The sequence below is a fragment of the Mus pahari genome, chromosome 1, assembly GCF_900095145.1.
Source record: "Mus pahari chromosome 1, PAHARI_EIJ_v1.1, whole genome shotgun sequence".
NCBI classification, from domain to species: Eukaryota; Metazoa; Chordata; class Mammalia; order Rodentia; family Muridae; genus Mus; species Mus pahari.
In genome coordinates, this window is record NC_034590.1 from 158,198,565 (window position 1) to 158,216,551 (window position 17,987).

Below are 17,987 nucleotides of genomic sequence, written 5' to 3' on the forward strand. Positions count from 1 at the left end.
CAACAGTGAACCAGTCCCCTGAGTGTTGGCCCTACAGTGGGTCTCATCTCACTGACTGCACAGCTGGCTCACTGCACCAAGGAACTGCAGCCTTCACCCTCAGCAGCGTTAGATCATCTGGGACTGGAGTTAAGAAGGTTGTGAGCTACCATGTAGGAGCTAGGAATTGAACCTGGATCCTCTGGAAGAGCAGCCAGTGCTCTTTACCTCTGAGCCATCTCCCAGCCCCACCCATATGAGGCTCTTTGAAAAGTTGATCCTGTCAAGGAGGCCCGAGGCTCCTGGGGCAGGGAAAGGTCACCTGGACTCTGTTTATCCTCTCAGCTTTGAAACAGAGCTTATAGGACTTGAGCTATCTAAGGGCCTTGCTACATTCCCGGGATGCCTACTCAAAGAGAATGATTTTATCTAGTCTTTTTACAAAGGAACATGACACATTTTAACATCTCCAAGATTTTGTAACATCTAAGGAAGAAAACCTTTTAAATTGTTAAGAATTACCTTTGAACAATGTGCGTGTACATCTGTACACATTCTTGTCTGTTTCAGGCTTTTGACCTTTCTGCTGTCAGAGATGTCCTAGTAGAGAATGCTGTTGTTCATTTATGTTCTTTTCATCTTTTTATGATCCTGTACGATGCATGTGCAGTCTTTACATGGGTTCTAAGGATCAACCTCAGGTTGCTAAACTTTGGGGGCAAGTGCTCCACTCACTGGGCCGTGTCACTGGCCCCCTTTCATTCAGACTGAGCGTCTGTCTGTCTGTTTTCCCTGAGCTAGTCCGTGCCTTTGGGAAGACAATATAAATGCTTATGACATCTTAGATACTTTTTAATGGAAATGTTATAAATATTTACTAAGCTCTTAGTGAAGGAACTCATTTCAGGGAGAAGTGTTAGGTGATGTGACCTCTTGGTATAAAACACTAAACTTGTGGCTTCAGGGTTATTATCAATCTAGGTGAAAGGTCAGCCATGGTAGCAGCCAGTTTCCATTAAAGAACCATTTCTAAGTGTAGTATTGAGTTAAACTTTCTGATTTTGAAAATAATTTGAGATAGAAGTCCCTAGTCACTGATGTTTTACCTTGGACAAGGGCTGTGATACACAGCAGAGCGTGCACCTGGGGGCTTGTCCTTTGTTCGTTTGATTTTTCTCTTTTCTTTTCTTTTCTTTTCTTTTCTTTTCTTTTCTTTTCTTTTCTTTTCTTTCCTTTCCTTTCCTTTCCTTTCCTTTCCTTTCCTTTCCTTTCCTTTCCTTTCCTTTCCTTTCCTTTTCTCTCTCTCTCTCTCTCTCTCTCTCTCTCTCTCTNTTCCTTTCCTTTCCTTTCCTTTCCTTTCCTTTCCTTTCCTTTCCTTTCCTTTCCTTTTCTCTCTCTCTCTCTCTCTCTCTCTCTCTCTCTCTCTCTCTCTCTTTCTTTCTCTCTCTCTCTCTTTCTTCTTTCCTCCTGTCCTTTCTTCTTCCTCCTTCTTCCCTTCTTCCCTTCCTTCCTTCCTTCTTTTTCTTTTTCTTTTTTTTTTTTTGTGGGGGGCAGGGTGTTGAGACAGTTTGTGGCTGCAGCCTAGGCTGCGTCTGACCGCGTAGTTCTCCTTACTTCTAAGTGCTGGCACTCCAGGTACCTGCCATTACATAACTGGGATCCTGTATTGTTGGGTTTTCCTTTCTCAGTACTTTATCCTGAAAAGTGGCTTTGTAGGGAATTCCCTGTAGACCAGGGGTTGGCAAATCATAGTCCATGAGTATCTGCTACCTGATTTTATCTGCCTATAAAGCAAGAGTGGCTTCTCGTGAATTTTAATGACTGAGAAAAAGATCAACAGAACACCATTTATTTGTGAGATGTAGAAATGAAACAAAAGGTGAAATTTCCATCAAGCATTGCTGTGCTGGTTCAGTTACACACAGCTGCTTTACAGAGAAGCAGCTTGGAATTGGCAACGAAAGTAGGAGTCTGAGTGCTTCCTCTGGCCTCTTCCAGAGAAGGCTGGCTCATTCCTCCCGGATCACCCCCACATTCACCTGACCTTGAACACTGTATGGTCTAGGGCAGGAGTGTAGCGGAGGTGATGAGCAGGGTACTCCTGGAGTGACCTGCTTCTTGGGGAATCTTGCTTGTGCAGTTATTTTCTTTCACCTGAGGTGGAGAGGCCCTTTATCTGGTAGAGACAGCTTCCCTCCCTGTGGCCTGTCTTCCTCGGAGTGCTTTTGGTAGCACTTGGGGCCGGTCTGCTGCTCTGTGATTCTGTATGCTCCTTGTGGGGTCTCTCCTGTCTGCCCAATCATATCTCAGAGGGGCTCTCTAAGGCAGCTGCAGACCCAGGAGAGCCCGTGAGCTCTGTCGGTTCCGTGAGAGCCCCTGGCCCCGGTTCTGGAGGGATTCTAGCACCTTTGCAAACAGTGCGTTTGTTTCTTCATCGAGAAAGAGCCCTGATTTTGTTTTCTCTTTCCCCATTCCCACCTCAGCCGATAACAGAACAAAAAAGAAAGTGGCTCACCGTGAAAGAAAGCAAGATTTCTCTGCCTTTAAGCAGACAGACAGCGAGATGAAGGTTAAAATATCACCGCAGCTTCTCCTGGCCATGCACCGTTTCCTAGCAACAGGCAAGTGCGCTTATCACAGTATGAGATCTGCAGGCCCTGGAGCCTTCCTCACCACACTGACTGGGGGGCTGGGGGTGGAGGCTGGGAAATGGGGTGACAAATAATGCCACTTTGTGTTTTGTTTCTTTTTTTGTTTTGTTTTTGTTCTGTTTTGTTTTGTTCTCTTTAAATTCTCTCCTCTCCTGTGTTCAGTGTCGGCATGAACCCTCTGAGACATTTGCCAGGGGTGGACCAGTAACTTAAAATTGGTCTGAAAGGTAAGGACGAATGTTAGTGCCACACTGCATGTGTATGGTAGGCCAGGTCGTCTCCTCCAGCTAAGCCCCACGGCGAGCCAGCTGGCGGAGTAGGCTGACAGTGCAAGCCAGGCATCACCTCGTTTGATTGGACAGTTGAGTAATTCTCTCTTCAGCTTGCCTTGGAAGAACAGTTGGACAGCAGTGGTAATGCAGGTGTTAAGATTCACAACGAAGAAAAAACAGGCACGCAGAATCAAATCCTTATCTTTTACGGTTTCGATGAAACAAAAGATTTACTGAGTTGGGCCTGGACTTCTTGGTGGCTTCTTCAAGTCAGATTGTTAACTTGGGCCCCATCCAGAGGCAAGAGTTCACATGTGCCCAGCCAGCACTGACTGCTTCCAAGTGGTCAAGGCTGAAAGACCTAAGAGACTGGTTAACCTCCTCACATCCCATACAGCCCAGTAAGGAGCTCTGTTGGCTAGGGAAAGCATGAGTAAGGTCTGGAGACTTCCAGAGGCTTGGAGAAGACATCAGTTCCCAGGACTGGCCAGTTAGCTTTCCCTAAGAGCAGTGTGTGTATACATGTGCCCTGAAGGTCGTCAGTAGCATGTGCCAGGATGCCACCTACCGTCAGATACATGGGCATGCTCACTGTTCTCACTTAGGACACTGGAATGTGTCCATGACCCGCCCCCCCAGGCCCCCGAAATCAGAGTATGTGTGTGCCAAGACCACACTTGTGGTTCTGTGTGTACACGCACACACAGGGTTCACAGGCACATAAGCCTAGGCAAAGCGCTGGAAAGAAATACTCACCAAATTGCTCTGAATGGCTAGCCAAGAAGTCAGCTTACAGACAATTTTTATTTTCTTTATTTTTCTGTAGTTTCCAAATTCCCTGCAATGTACTGTTTTACTATGAAAAAATCACATATGTGAATCCAGAATTTGTAGCTTTTGTATATAGCATCTAATTTAAAAATACGTTTCAAATATCTTGCTGTTATTATCTTCCTTTTCTGGTACTGTTGCTGCTCGTTGTGGAAGAACCACACTTAAGTCAGTGTTAGCATGGAGTTCACATCCACGGCAGCACCCTGTAGTCAGCAGCTTTGTGATTTCTGTTGTTTTAGATGAAGAACTGTCTTTGTCGGTGCTGGCCACCATTTCCTCATTCATTGGCAAGTCAGAGTGCATGCGGATGTGTGCACGGCCTTGCTTTTCTTCTGAGTCTCTCCCTCCGTGGTCCCTGGAATTCCTCAGGAGAGTGGTGCGGGAGAGCAAGGCTGTTGGAGCCCGGGTCTATGCACCTATCCTAACCCACCATCTGTGCTTCTTGACCGTGTCCTCCTCCCATGGCTGGTGGTGGCAGTCAGACTGTTGTGGCTTGAGTTAAGGGTACCCTGGCCCTCAAGGAGGGGGTCTGCTCATCATCATTTCCACCAATCAAAAATATAGGACACTCGTATGGGGCAGAAAGCAAGGGCAGGTTGAAAGGAAAGGTTGAGTAGGTCCAGACATGACTATTCTGCTATTGTAATTTCTCCCAGGTAATCTGACCCCAGTGGCTCACCAAACGGAAGTCTGGTTCACCTGTGTTGTATCTTTCTGTCACCAAGCATTCTTCCAACCTGAGCACCTGGATGGCTAGCACAGCCTTTGCCCTTCCTTGAAGTGTAATGTCAAGTTGTGTTTGTGTCTATAGAAGTAGAAGCATTTAGCCCATCCCAGATGTCAGAGAAGATCCTCCTAAGGCTGCTAAAGCATCCCAATGTCATCCAGGAGCTGAAGTACGACGAGAAGAACAAGAGAGCCCCCGAGTGCTACCTTTACCAGCGGAACAAGCCCGTAGACTACTTCGTCCTCATTCTGCAGGTCAGGGTCGCTCTGTGCTGCTCGTCCTTATTGGGCATCATCTCTGCTCTGAGGAGGCCTGGCATAGGCGAGCGGATTGCCTTCTTAACTTTGTGTGTGTGTGTGTGTGTGTGTGTGTGTGTGTGTATGTATGTATGTTTATAAGGGAGCACTAGAGCCCCACTTGCATAGCTGGGTGAGGGTTCTAATAGGAGGTAGTGCATTCATTTCATGTCTAATACCAAAAGGCGTCACACTTTGCTACTGTGCCAAGCCAGGTGACCAATGTCATTACTGGCTTTTGAGCATTCGGTAATGTGCCCGTTCCTGTCCAGATCTTGGTGGGCATTTGAAATGTATTATTCTGGGTTCCTTGGGTTCTCTTGATACCATCTTTTCTGTTGTCCATTCCTCATTAGGACTTGGTCTTTTATGGTGACGGAGACATATCTTGAGCCCTCTTCTGGTATCTTAGTGTCTGTCCTACTACCACTGTGAACAGAATCCATATAGTGCCTCTGTTTCTGCTCACTGCCAGGCTGTTTGGCTAGAAACTGCCTTAATATGATGGTCCCCTGAAGTATTGGTAACTAATAGTGACCAATGCCCTGTCATTAAATGTGACACAACCACAAATGTGCTAGGAAGGCCATTGTTCCCAGCCCTCTTGGAGCACTTGTGATGTCACAGTTATATATAGCAGGCACTGCACTTGGCCACCCTGAGTAAAACTTTAGGTTGGGGACTTTTGTACCTCTTCTGTAGCAAGTCACATTCTCAGGAAGTCTAGGCTCCTTTTAGTACAAGGATACTTACTAAGTGAGCCTCCTCCTGTTTCATGGTTGCTTCCTGGATATAGGCTGGGGCACCACAAGAGCATAATCAATACTCAGCAGATGCTACCTGTGTCTGAATACCTCCGCATGTTAGATACTGTGGTTTGTTTGCTGAGCTGAAGCCATGATTTTACAAGTAGTAAGTGTGACTGATGAACAGGTCCATGGGAGTATTTAAGTTGGAGTCTTTGGCAAAACCCACGTTCTTGCAAACTAGCCAATTATCCAAGGTACCAGAGAATAACAGGACAACATGTCATGCCACCCTCCGTCAATCTGGTACAGCTGTCATCCTTTGCCAAGTACATGCCACCCCAGCACAGTCCATGCCAGGGTATAGAGCATACACTCCGCATTTCAGGAACATGCAGTCGGGGGAAGCAGCAATGCCTACCTTCCCTGCTTTCCTGCATTCTGCAACTCCAGAAAAACCCCTTAAGTAATTGATTTGGAAATTAGAAATAACATCATTTTAATATTAGTATTTGCCACAGGCTCTTGTGTAGCCTAGGCTGGCCTCAAGCTTTTTTCTTTTCCACGTGTGTATAGTATGCACACTTTTGGCATGTATGTGGTATAGATACATGTGTTCATGGAGAACCATCTCCCATGGCTCTTCATCTCATTCACGGAAGCAGGGTCTCTCAGTCAATCCCAGGACTCATTGGTATGGTCAGTCTTGTTGGCCAGCTGGCTCTGTCCCTCCCATCTGAGGCTAGAGTTACAGGTGGGCCACCGCACCCAGCTGGCATTGCTGTGAGCGGCTGGGTATCCAAAGTTTGTCTTCATGGTTGAGCATGTGTATGCGCCACACACGCAGGTTACACGATGCCGGTGTCAGACCCCGGGTTCTGGGCATGCTTGGCAAGCACTCTGCCACCCAAGCTCTCTCTGTCCCTCATTAAAAGTTTAGTTTACGTCCTATATTAAATAAAGCTCAACTTATTCAAAGTAATGATCTAAGTGAGCCTGATTAAAAGACTATTATCATTTATATAACAAAATATAAACTAAAATATGAATAAAAATAAATCTTCAAGTTCTTTTAAGTAGACTTTTAGAATATGCTAATGTATTTTAATAAATGAGATAATAAAATCCTGATAAACCACAATGAAATCTGTATTGGCTCTATGTGTTTTTGAGAAACCTGTATCTAAATGTAGAACTGCGGCAGGGGAATAGCAGAGTAGTAACATGCTTGCCTCACCTGCGTTCCTGTCAGAAACTATGGGACGAGCTGAGCGCATGTCAGCCATGTGTAATCCCAGCACTGGGGTGGGGCATACAGATAGGGTCCTGGGCTCCTTGGCTATTCTGTGAGCCACAGACCAGTGAGAGACCTCATCTAAAAATAAGGAGGGACGTAGCTTAGAGAACGCCACCACCTAAGGTTGTCCTCCAGCAGGCACACAGCTGCATACACAACTGCACATCCATCTTCATGGGCCAAGGTGAGCATGGAGAGGTCAGAGGTCAGCCTTGGGAGTCTGTTCTCTTCTAGCATGTTGGTTCCAGGACCCAACCGTAGTCCTCAGGTGTTGTGGCAGGTGCTTTACCTGCTGTGCCCCCATGGCACTCCGTGTGATGGGAGTGTTTTTCCACCAGCATACCAGGAACAATTAGATGATAATTTTAAATTACAAAACCAGTAAGATAAAATGGAGAGTAAGAGATAGTCAGACACAGAATACTCTTTGGGGAGGGTCAGTTTTGCTTTTCTGAGGCAGGCAGCGTATCTTGTATCGTCAGGCTGACCTCATACTTGTCTATGTAAGTAAGGATGACCTTGTTGAACCCCTGACCCTCCTGCCTTTACCACTTAAGTACTGGGAATATAGACATGAACTACCACGGCTTATACGTGATTCATAAAAAATGGGGAACTTAACTGTGTCCCAGTATACTGTACAGTAAATATAAAAAAGATACATTTCAGAATACTACCTAGGTAGGTGATGATGAAATTAGGACGGGAATACTACATGGTGGGTGGTAGCTGGGGGCACACCCCATTGGGAGAGTGCTTGCCTTCATGATTAAAGCCATGGGTTTGATCCTGACCACGGCTTAAATGAGTGTGGGAGGTGTTCACTGATAGTCCCCACCCTGAGGAAATCAAGGTGGCACCAGAAGTTCCAGGTCATCCTCAGCTGTAGACTGAATTCGAGGCCAACCTGAGTAATATGAGAGCCTGCCTGTTTTTGTTTTTGTTTTTGTTTTTTTAATTTGTATTCATTATCCCCCTCCTGGTCTGCCCTTTGACAGTTCCTCATCCCATTCCTTCTCTCCCCCTCCGCACCCCCCCATCTCCAAGAGGATGTCCACCCCCCACCCCCAACCCCACCAGTCCTCCCCACTCCCTGGGGCTTCCAAGTCTCTCAAGAGTTAGGTGTCTTCTCTCACTTATATGCACCAGAACTATAACTGCTAGACACAGTTTTTCCTACCAAAAGGCGAGCTGGACTAGATCTCTGTCGTTTCTATAGTGGATGTATGTGTGGGGAGGTCTTATCCATCCTCCGGGAAGTAACATATCTAAATAGCCAAATAAGCCACTGCTCTCCCCAGCACAGGGCAGACTGTGAGCAGTTCAAGCACAGCAAACAGAAGCCTGGGCCACACCTCTGCCAGGCGTTTAGTGGACAGGAGCTTTCCCTGGCATTACTCTTGATCATTTCGTGTGCAGATTAATCTTGCCCCTTTCTTCCTCCTTCAGCTGTCCCATCATATTTTTTAAAGCTTCTGATACAGATTTAAAAGACATGTTTGCTCTAAAGTGGGTCTTACTCCCTTCTCAGATTAGTGTTTCATTGTAACCTCTCAGGTCCTTGGCTGCATTTAAACAACTTTGAATGTTCTTTGGGTGCCCGCTGCCACTGTTTGACCTGCAGTGGACGCGTCAGAGCTGTCTCTGGGACTGCGGTGCACTCTCTCTTCTGTTTTCTCCTGCTCAGGGTTTCTCCAACCCCGACGTGCATGGAATCCCCCAGGATCTTGTCGAATGCTCCCAGTTGGTGCAGAATCGAACTTAGCCACTGGGATTTGAGTCTTGCCTCTTGGTACACCAGTATGGTTGTAGGCAACCGGGTAGATATGTATAAATTAATATTTTTTGCCCACCGTTTTTTAAAGTATCCATTTCTGAGGTGAGCTTGCAGAATCCCAGGCTCCCATGTGCAGCCACCAGATACAAAGCCAGGACTAGAAAGCTTGCAGGTGCCGCAGCCACACGAGGAGCAGACAGGCAGCTCTGAGTACCATGGACAGGAGACACCCCACGTTGTGCTCTAGGCACCCACTTCCCGGGCTTCTTTCCCATTTCTCCTTTCCTTTCCCTCTTTTCATCTGTCACGAGGTCACAGACAGTGCAGGCTGGCCTTGAGCATGCTATACAGTTGCCTCCTACGCACTGGCTTTACAGGCATGCGCCTGACTTTACGCAGACCAAACTCCAGACTTTGTATTTGCCAGGCAAGCACCCAACCAGCAGAGCCACATCTGCAGTCGGCTCTCTCCTCTCTGATAGTGAACACAGGAAGTACCCAGCCCAAGCGTGGACCGGCCACAGTGACCACAAGGTTATCTACTGCATGGGCTATTGGTGCATACTGACTCAGATAGCATCACATCTGACTAGGATCCGGAGAAAGTGGAGATTCTGTGGCTGACTTCTTACGTAGGAAGCCGTCCTTGCTCTAGAATTACACCTCCTTCCAGAGCCTCCTTAAGACTGTTACTAAGAATTATTTTTAGACAGGGCCTTGCTATATAGCCTGGCTTTGAACTTGTGATTTTCCTATCTCTGCCTCCTGAATTGGGCTAATAGTGACATGCCAGCATATCCAGATAGGCCTCCTTCTCACCCTGTCCATGTACAAACCACCCTAGCTCCTCTGAGAAAGCCTGCAGTCCCTCATGTCCTGTTCTGGTTTCTAAAAAACTTTATAGAGTAAGCTTATGAATATTTCAAAAGTGAAATCAATAATGTAGAGCCTTTCCTATAAGGAAAAGCTGTGTGGGGGCAGCCACTTGATTCTAAGCCATTTCCCTGTAGGGATGGCCCTAAGCTCAGCCCAGTGAGGTTATTTGAAACTACTAACACTCAAATAAACGGATGTTCCTGGTGTCCCCAGACCCTGCCTGTCAGAAAAGCTTCCCTCTGGGAGGGGGCGCAGCTTTAAACTCTAGCAAATGGAGAACTAGCCAGTGCTGGGACTGGGGGCGGGGAGGGGCCTTGTTTTCATTTTTTATTTATTTATTTTATTTTTTATTAGATATTTTCTTTATTTACATGTCAAATGTTATCCCCTTTCCTAGTTTCCACTCCGAAAATCCCCCCCCCTCCCTGGGAGGGTCCTTTAATCCGAGGTTTTAGTGCTTTTTTTTTTAGATTTGTTTTTTTATTTTTGTGTATGAGTGTTTTGCCTGCATGTATTTCTGTGCACTGTGTGTGTGCCTGGTGCCCTTGAAGATCAGAAGAGGGACTCAGATGCCCTGGGACTGGAGTTATGGGTGGTTGTAAGCTGCCTTGTAGGTGCTGGGAACTAAATCTGGGTCCTCCGCAAGAGCAACAAGTGCTCCAAACTGGTGAACTGACTGGACCGTCCAGCTCCATGCTGGGATTTTATTTCTCATGTGTTAGCTCGTGTGTGTGTGTGTGTGTGTGTGTGTGTGTGTGTGTGTGTGTGTGTACGTGTTCTTGTCTGTTTTAATCATATTCACTCCCCCTCAGCCTCCTCCAGCGTCCTGCCTCCCTCCCGCTTCCCGCCTTCCGTTTGAATCTGCTGTAGCCACTGAGCTGCTGAGAGAGGGGTGGAGCCTTCCATGGTCAGTTCTAGGGCATGTTTTGAGACTATATTTTTTACATCGGAGGGCCCGTTAAAATATGTGGTCTTCTCTGCAATGACGGCTACAGTAGATAATGAAATGAAAACCTGATGGTTCTTATCTACTACCAGTTCAGGGAACCCACTGTGGGAGCCGCAGCCCAGCATCCATGGTGCACTGACGGTTGAGACTCCTTGACATCCGAGAGGGGAGTAGGTAGCCGCTCCTACCCTGCCTGGTGGCTGCCCTGAAGGACATAAGGGATGGCTGTGGTCTCGGGGCGGGTATGGAATCTCTCTAGCCATCTTTCATTAGTCAGCAGGCCAGGCCCCTGTGCCTTCGTGGGGAGTCTTTGAGACCAAAAATCAGTTTCCAGACCTGCAGCCATTGTTCACAAACAGCCAGAAAAATGAGATTCCAAACCTTGCATCTTCCTGCAATTACCTAAAGAGCTTCTTGTCCTCCTACCTCACAGGGATAAACCAGAGTGCCTGGGCACGGGAGGTGGGAGCAGTCTTTAGGAGCCTGTGCTTTTGTGGTTACTGCATGAGGCTCCCAGCACAGTACAGAGTCCTGTCAGGTTATCGGCCTGCCTCCTTCCCGAGAGGCTGGTCCTGTGCTCCTTTCCAGTCTGGCTCTGACTGCTTGCAATGGTTGGTCACAAAGTAGGAGCTCACACCCACTTGCAGAGACCTAGAACACACAAGCTGTGTGGTCTGTGAAAGCAATAGGATGCACTGGACGGAGAAGTCACTGTGACACAGAAGTCACCGTGATGTTGTGGCTCTGCACAGTTCAGTAGAGAAGGGGGCAGCAGCCATCTCTAGAAGTGGTGTGCGTCGGTGCTGTGCACACCAAGGCTCTTCAGGACGAGAATATCATAGCACCTATACTACTGAGCCCTTCCACCCTTTCCTTCTATAAATGCTGTCTCTGTTCATGCCGCCACTTGCCTCTCTTTCCCTCCTCAAGGACTCACCCCTCAAAGAGCCCTCCCTGGCAATCCCATGTGCCAGGCACACTATTCTCTAGACTATTTCTGTGCCACCTTTGAAGGGCGCCTCAGGTCCTGGGAGGCCTTCTCCTGGCTGCCCCTCCTGATGCCAGTCTTCCTCCCATCTGACTTCTGGGTAGAGGTACTCCTGCTGACCCAGCAGCTCCCTGTCAGAGTCCTTGTGCTCCTGTCACATCCCTGTGGTGGCTCTCATTGCCAACTGTGCCTGTGCCAGGGCACCCTCCCTCACCTGGTTTCTTTGGTGAGACTTTTCTGTCAGCCCCTTTCTGGTTCCTGGCTTTCCTCATCCTGCCAGTCACAGGCGTCAGGCTGGTCTTTGTCTCTCATTTCTTTCTGTGACCACCCTTCCCATCACCTCTGCGTCTCCAGCCCCAGCTCAGACCGTTGTGAACCTTCTTCCTTCTCCTCCACCACTGGACCCTCTGAGGAAGACCTGGTCCTGGCTGGAAGTTGTCCTCATTTCTCAGCCATCTGATTTCCCCCAAGATGCCCATCGCTTAGTCACTCAAGCAAACACTCCTGTGGGAATGGCTTCCTCCATCTCCCTTCCTGTCAGCTTCCCTAATTGTGTCCCTTCCTCCCCTGGGCTTTTTCTCAGCACAGCCACACGAGCCTGATCTGTGCTGTCTTCCTGAACCCATGTTCTCTGTAAAAGCTGCCCTTGTCCCAGGAGCCCCGTGCCCTCCGTCCCGTCTGTGCAGAGCTGGAAGCCTGTCTGCTGTCGGCCTGGGTTAGACCTTCCTTCATGCCAGTGGGCTGGCCAGGTCCTGCCCATCCATAAACCTCTCCAGAAAGAGCGTCCTTGTGCCAGAATAGGAAGTAAATGGGTCTCTCGGAAACTCTTACAATCTATTTCCTTGTGCTTGTCTGTGTGCGCACGTGTAGGCACAAGCATGCTGGTACCTGTGACAGCCAGAGGTATTTTCTATTATTGCCTTCTGCCATATCTTTTGAGTCATCAGTTGGCCAAATGACTGGCCGGTGAGCTCTGAAGAGCCACCTGTATCCGTCCCTGCCAAGCACAAGGGTTTCAGATGTGGTGGGCACATGTCTCTCACATGGTGATGGAGACCCAAACTTGGGTCCTTGTGCTTGGTTGGCAGGCATTTATCAACTGAGCCTTCTTCTCGGCCTCCAGGTTTGAGAACAGTTTTTAGATAGGGTCTCACTCTGCAGCCCAGGTTGGCCTGGAACTCTGTTATGGAGACCAGACGGGCCTTGAGCTTGTAGCAACCTTCCTACCTCTGCTTTGTGAGCGCTAGGCCTGCAGGCACGTGCTTCCATGCCTGGCCATACTGTGTTCTTCATGGCAGGTTCGTGTGAAGCCTGCTGCCACCAGTTCCCTGGCCTGCCTCCCACACATTGGAATACAGCTCCTCTCTGCTTGTGGCTCCTCTGGGTTGAGTCTGGCTGCATGACTGCAAAGCTCTAACTCCTGCTCCTTTGCAGGTTACTTTAAAATTCTGGGTTTAGGTGCTGGGGTGCAGCTGAGTCGCACAGCGCTTGCCTGGAGGACAGGAGGGGCAGGGTTAGAGCTGCAGCACCACACATATGAAGAGGGCTTGTATGGTTTGGTTAGGATTTCCTGTGCCTAAAGAGAGGCGAAGGGGCCGGGCGCGGTGGCGCACGCCTTTAATCCCAGCACTCAGGAGGCAGAGGCAGGCGGATTTCTGAGTTCGAGGCCAGCCTGGTCTACCAAGTGAGTTCCAGGACAGCCAGGGCTACACAGAGAAACCCTGTCTCGAGAGAGAGAGAGAGAGAGAGAGAGAGAGAGAGAGAGAGAGAGAGAGAGAGAGAGAGAGAGAGAGAGAGAGGCAGGCAGAGGGGGTGTGCAAAAGCAGGGTCTTCACTAATACAGATTTGAATGCACCCTAGGGAGGTTCCTAGGGAGGTGATGGGATAGTTCATGTTCGTGGGGTGGCAGGTGTCGAGGGCTGCTCTTGGGTCGCCTGCCTTTCCCAGCTCCTCTTTCCCGACTTGGAAGGGGGATCAGCTGTGTCTGCCTCCTACCCTGGGCATTAGTGAGTTTAAAGTGTGGTGTCATGTTAGCCTGCGTGCCTGCCTTCTCTTACCCTCCTTTCTCCCCTCTCTCCCGTCCTCTCCCCCCATTCTCCCATCCTCTTTTTTTTTTTTTTAAGATTTATTTATTTATTTTATGTATGTGAGTATATGTATATGAGGGCATCAGATCCCATTACAGATGGTTGTGAGCCACCATGTGGTTGTTGTGATTTGAACTCAGGACCTACAGAAGAGCAGTCAGTGCTCTTACTCACTGAGCCATCTCGCCAGCCCCTGTCCTCTCTTCTGATAGCCTCATAGAGACCGGCTGGTCATAGGTCTCTGACGCTCCTGCCTCTGCTTCCCTGAGAGCGTCCTCAGCACTTGGCTTACTGCTTACCTACCGATGCTTTTCATTACTGAGGGCCCTTGAAGAGCTGGGGCTGTGGGGAAAACGTTAAGTGGGCCCGCAGATGCTGATCCTTTTATCGTTATTTCCAGAGGTCCAGCCTCACGCAGCTTTCTAGTTTAGATGAGTATGCCCGCCCCTTTATTTCCCAGAGCTTGTCTTCTTGGGATCATTGGAGAGGAGTGTGGCCAAGCCCAGGAAGGGCTGGCTTTCTGTGCAGTTGAAGCTGAAATCACTCCTTTTCTTCCCACAGGGGAAGGTGGAGGTGGAAGCTGGGAAGGAAGGCATGAAGTTCGAAGCCAGTGCTTTCTCCTACTATGGTGTGATGGCCCTCACAGCCTCTCCAGGTGAGTGGCCCGGGCATCTGAGCACAGGGCTCTGTTTCAGGAAGCCGCAGCCCTTCTCCCTCAGTCTCCCCGGAGCCCAGCGTGAATCGGTTCTCATTGACGTGCATCATAGAGATGGAAGCTGTACCCATCCCGGGTATACGCCTTCCTAGTCTCCACACACAGCGAGCACAGCTGTGCGCGCCAGAAGAGGCGGACTTAAGGCCCTAGTGAGAGAGAGAGGAGAGAGTCAGCGTGCTCTGAATCGCTGGCCCCCAGAGGTCCCTCCCTTCTTGAATGTTGTATGGACACGGGATGTAGTGGGCTGACTCTGTCCCTCTGTCCGGGGTTGTGCTGCCATGGTCATCTGGGTTCTGCGTGGGTATGCTTCCTTCCCATCCCTACTATGTGCTTGCAGTTCCCCCATCTGATCATTGAGCAATGCACTAAGGCCACCTGAGTCTACAGTGACACTAGGGTCACAGGAAGGGAGGACAGCATGCTGCTGCTCAGTGCCCGCCCTCATTTTAAATCAGTCCAGGGCCCCAGCCTGTGGATTGTGTCTCCACACTCAAGAGTGTACCTTTCCCATTCCCCTCCCTGGAAGTACTCTCAAGAGACATACCAGAGGTGTGTTGCCATGGCGACTGTAAACCCAGGGACGCTGACCCTTAGATTAGCCATCTGCAGACTGTTTCCATTAGAGGCACCTGCGGAAGCTGCATGTCTTCTGTGGGTGTGTGCGCTGGGGTCTGCTGAGTTGCTAGTTAGCTTTAGAACTTTCTAGAAGCGTAGCGCTTCCAGAAGCTTTGTGTCTGTTACCCCTCGCCTGTCTTGGGAAGTGTCGCTGGTCTCCACTCCAAGTCTATCTAAGGCATACAGAGTAGCTCATCTGGGGATTTTCTGTTACATCTTCCTGAGGCTGGGGGAGGTTGCTGCTACTGTTTGTCCAGAGAGCTGGCTGCTTGTGGTGTGAGGTTATGCCACCACAGGGATTGAGCAAGTTCTCTGAGAGTCTGAGGTGCATGCAGGGGTGTCAGCACCCAACTTTGCTATTGCTTGGCTGCTCTGGCCAGGAGTAGGTCAGGCAGGTAAACGGAGGTGCTGTGGTGCCCCCTGGTGGTCAGAATACAAAAGGACATTCTGCACAAGGAAACCTTTACAAAGGCCAAAGCTAACCATAGTCCATCTCAAAGGAAGGTCCTCAAACTGAAAAAAGTAACAGCGATGGTGACCTTCAGGCAAGTTTGTCTTTGTGACATCTGTCTTCCAATGAGGTCCCACGCAGCAGTGTGACAGGCATAAAGATGTAAGCGTTAGAAAGCCAGTGTGTTAAGACTCCCACTCTCTCGTGCAGACTTCTCTCTCATGCAGGCTTTGCTGTCCTAAGGGACATTGTCCCTGAGTGTGCACATGGGCCTGCGAGGTCCCTCCTAGAAGGTCTTTGTTGTGAACTTGAAAGTGACCTCCCTTCCTACTGAGTGGTGACACTGGAGGGGACGTGGTGACTGGGCATGGAACACGGCCTGGGTCACAGCCCAGGATGCAGGGTAACACTGAGGAAAAGCCCTTGGTGTCCCTTAATAACCAGGAGAACACAATGAGGTCTGTGTATACAGTGTGTTGTGACCCTTAGAATATAAGGTAAAGGCAGGCAAATTGCTACAAGTTCAGAGTCGGAGTAGTCAACGCAAGACCTTATCTCAAAAGTGTAAAAACAGAAGAAAAGAACAGAACAACCGGAAGAAATATGATGTCACAGGAAGGTATTATCATTGTGACTGTTCTGGGACTGTGTGCCTCGAGTTAGCCCAGGTTAACAGATTCCGATTTTTAAGGCATCTCTGTAAACAAATGAGAGCAGCACACTTTTGCTGATGACTGGTCATTTACACCTGAACACTAACCTAGCTCATAGTGAACAGTAGTGTAGGGAAAATCCACGCAGAAAAGGACAGCAGCAGGCTGGGAATGATGGGCACACCACTAGTTCCAGCCCTTGGGAAAGAGGTGGGAGGACCACGAGGCTAGCCTGAGCTAAGTAGTAAGTTTGAGGTTAACCCTAGACCACAAGAGACCTTTCAAATCAACTGAAAAATAACAACAAAAGGCAGCAAAGAGCCGGCTCTTCACCAGGAGGCCCCCATCCTTCATTTCAAAGGCTGACCTGGGTCAGGGTCTGTGTGCTCACTGAGATGTAACATCAGTACAGCACACGAAAGCCTGCCTGTGTCTGTTCAAGAGGAAATCGCAGGTAAAGGTGCTTGCCACCAAGCCTGGTGACTTGAGAACGACTCCCACGTGTTGCCCTGTGTTCCCCACGTACATGCTATGGCCCACGCACATGCTCACACGTAAATGGAAAGTCAGCTGACACTGGGGAAACAGATGGAGGACTGCAGTGAGACCGAGGCCAGAGGGGCCCACAGAGCAAGTTCCAGGCCAGCCAGGGCTCTAGGCTGAGACTTTGTCCTGACACAAATAAAGCCCACAGTCCTTGGGATGTGTGGGAAGGCATGCCCTGTCGCTCACGGCCTGCCCTTGGGATCTTCCCTGTGGTGGGGCTAGTCTCCCGTTAGAGTGAGTGGTGCTGAGCCTAACCTTTGTCTGCCATTCTCAGGCAGTCTGCACATGGCATTCTACACATTTGCCTCTGTTCTGAAATCTGCAATCATCTCAAGCAATTCAAAGTACCAAGCCAAAATTATGAAACCAATAATACCAGTGAGTTGGGTAATCAGGGGCTTGCGAGGCTGCATGGCAAGTGAGTGCCGCAGTGCAGTGTGGGCCTATTCTTAGAGCCCCTACCAGCTGAGGCTTGGCTAATTGTGGCTCAGACATTGAGAACAGCCTGTTTTGGAGCTGTGGACCTCAACTGGGTGTTGGAGGTTTAAGAATTTTCCAGAAAAGAGCACAAGGACAAGATTCTTCCCAGTGGCATACTGTTCTGGGGAAGTCATTTGTGTCCCTTCCTTTTATATAACAGCACTTACGGGGTGGGATGCTCACGTTAGTGAGACAGCGTCCACTCCACTCCGGTCCCCTGGATGTGAAGATCTGTTCTGCTTTTCAATGTGGTCTCACCCTGTTTTTCTCCATTTTCCAGTTCCTTTGTCCCTGTCTCGCACCTTTGTTGTCAGCAGGACAGAGGTGTTAGCTGCGGGCTCTCCAGGTAACTCTGCATGCCTCCTTTCTCCTAACCCAATCATTGATTCATTGCCTACCTAGACCCTGGGGCAGCCTGGCCACCAGGGCTGCACACTCTGTTTCCTCCATGCTGTTCCCAGCTTCCTGCCAGCCTGAAAAAAAAAAAAAAAAAAAAAAACGCTAAGGCTGCTGCCTAAGATGGAGCTGTCCAGAAAACATAAGCCACGGAGGGCTAGAAAGGAACTCTGGGCTAGGACCCGTGGTGACCAGGAATAGGGAAAGTCTATTGGCTGCCTGTCCTACTTCTCATCCCACATCACAGGTCTGGGCCTTGCAGGTCTGCCCAGAGTCTTACCCCGTCCTCAGCATGTTATAAGATGTGGGGTTTGCACCCAAGTCTAGACTGCTTCCCTTTCCCAAAGAATCAATTTGGACAGAATCTTGGGAGAGCATGAACTCTTCCTGGCAAATGAGAAAGGCCCACACTCACCCTGACTTGGGAGTACTTCTCCCTCCCAGCCGCAAGCCCCAACACACACACACACACACACTGTGATGAGCTGGCTGTTAATCTCTGCAAGCTCCCAACACACACATGCACACACACACACACACACACACACACACACACACACACACACACTGTGATGAGCTGGCTGTTAATCTCTGCAAGCCCCCAACACACACACACACGCACGCACACACACACACACACACACACACACAC

General features: G+C 49.2%; 1 protein-coding gene across 2 annotated transcripts in view; it reads left to right on the forward strand.

Moving 5' to 3' along the window:
* The window catches only part of Cnnm2 (cyclin and CBS domain divalent metal cation transport mediator 2), a 118,385-nt gene that overhangs the window by 90,583 nt on the left and 9,815 nt on the right, over nucleotides 1-17,987 (forward strand). Inside the window, exons 3-6 of one of the 2 annotated variants that reach the window (XM_021201245.1) lie at nucleotides 2,463-2,600; nucleotides 4,548-4,717; nucleotides 14,041-14,134; nucleotides 17,220-17,285. In XM_021201245.1, the coding sequence (XP_021056904.1) occupies nucleotides 2,463-2,600; nucleotides 4,548-4,717; nucleotides 14,041-14,134; nucleotides 17,220-17,285 (468 nt within the window). The remainder of the gene's footprint in view (nucleotides 1-2,462; nucleotides 2,601-4,547; nucleotides 4,718-14,040; nucleotides 14,135-17,219; nucleotides 17,286-17,987) is intronic. The other variant, XM_021201263.2, reaches the window with a different exon arrangement.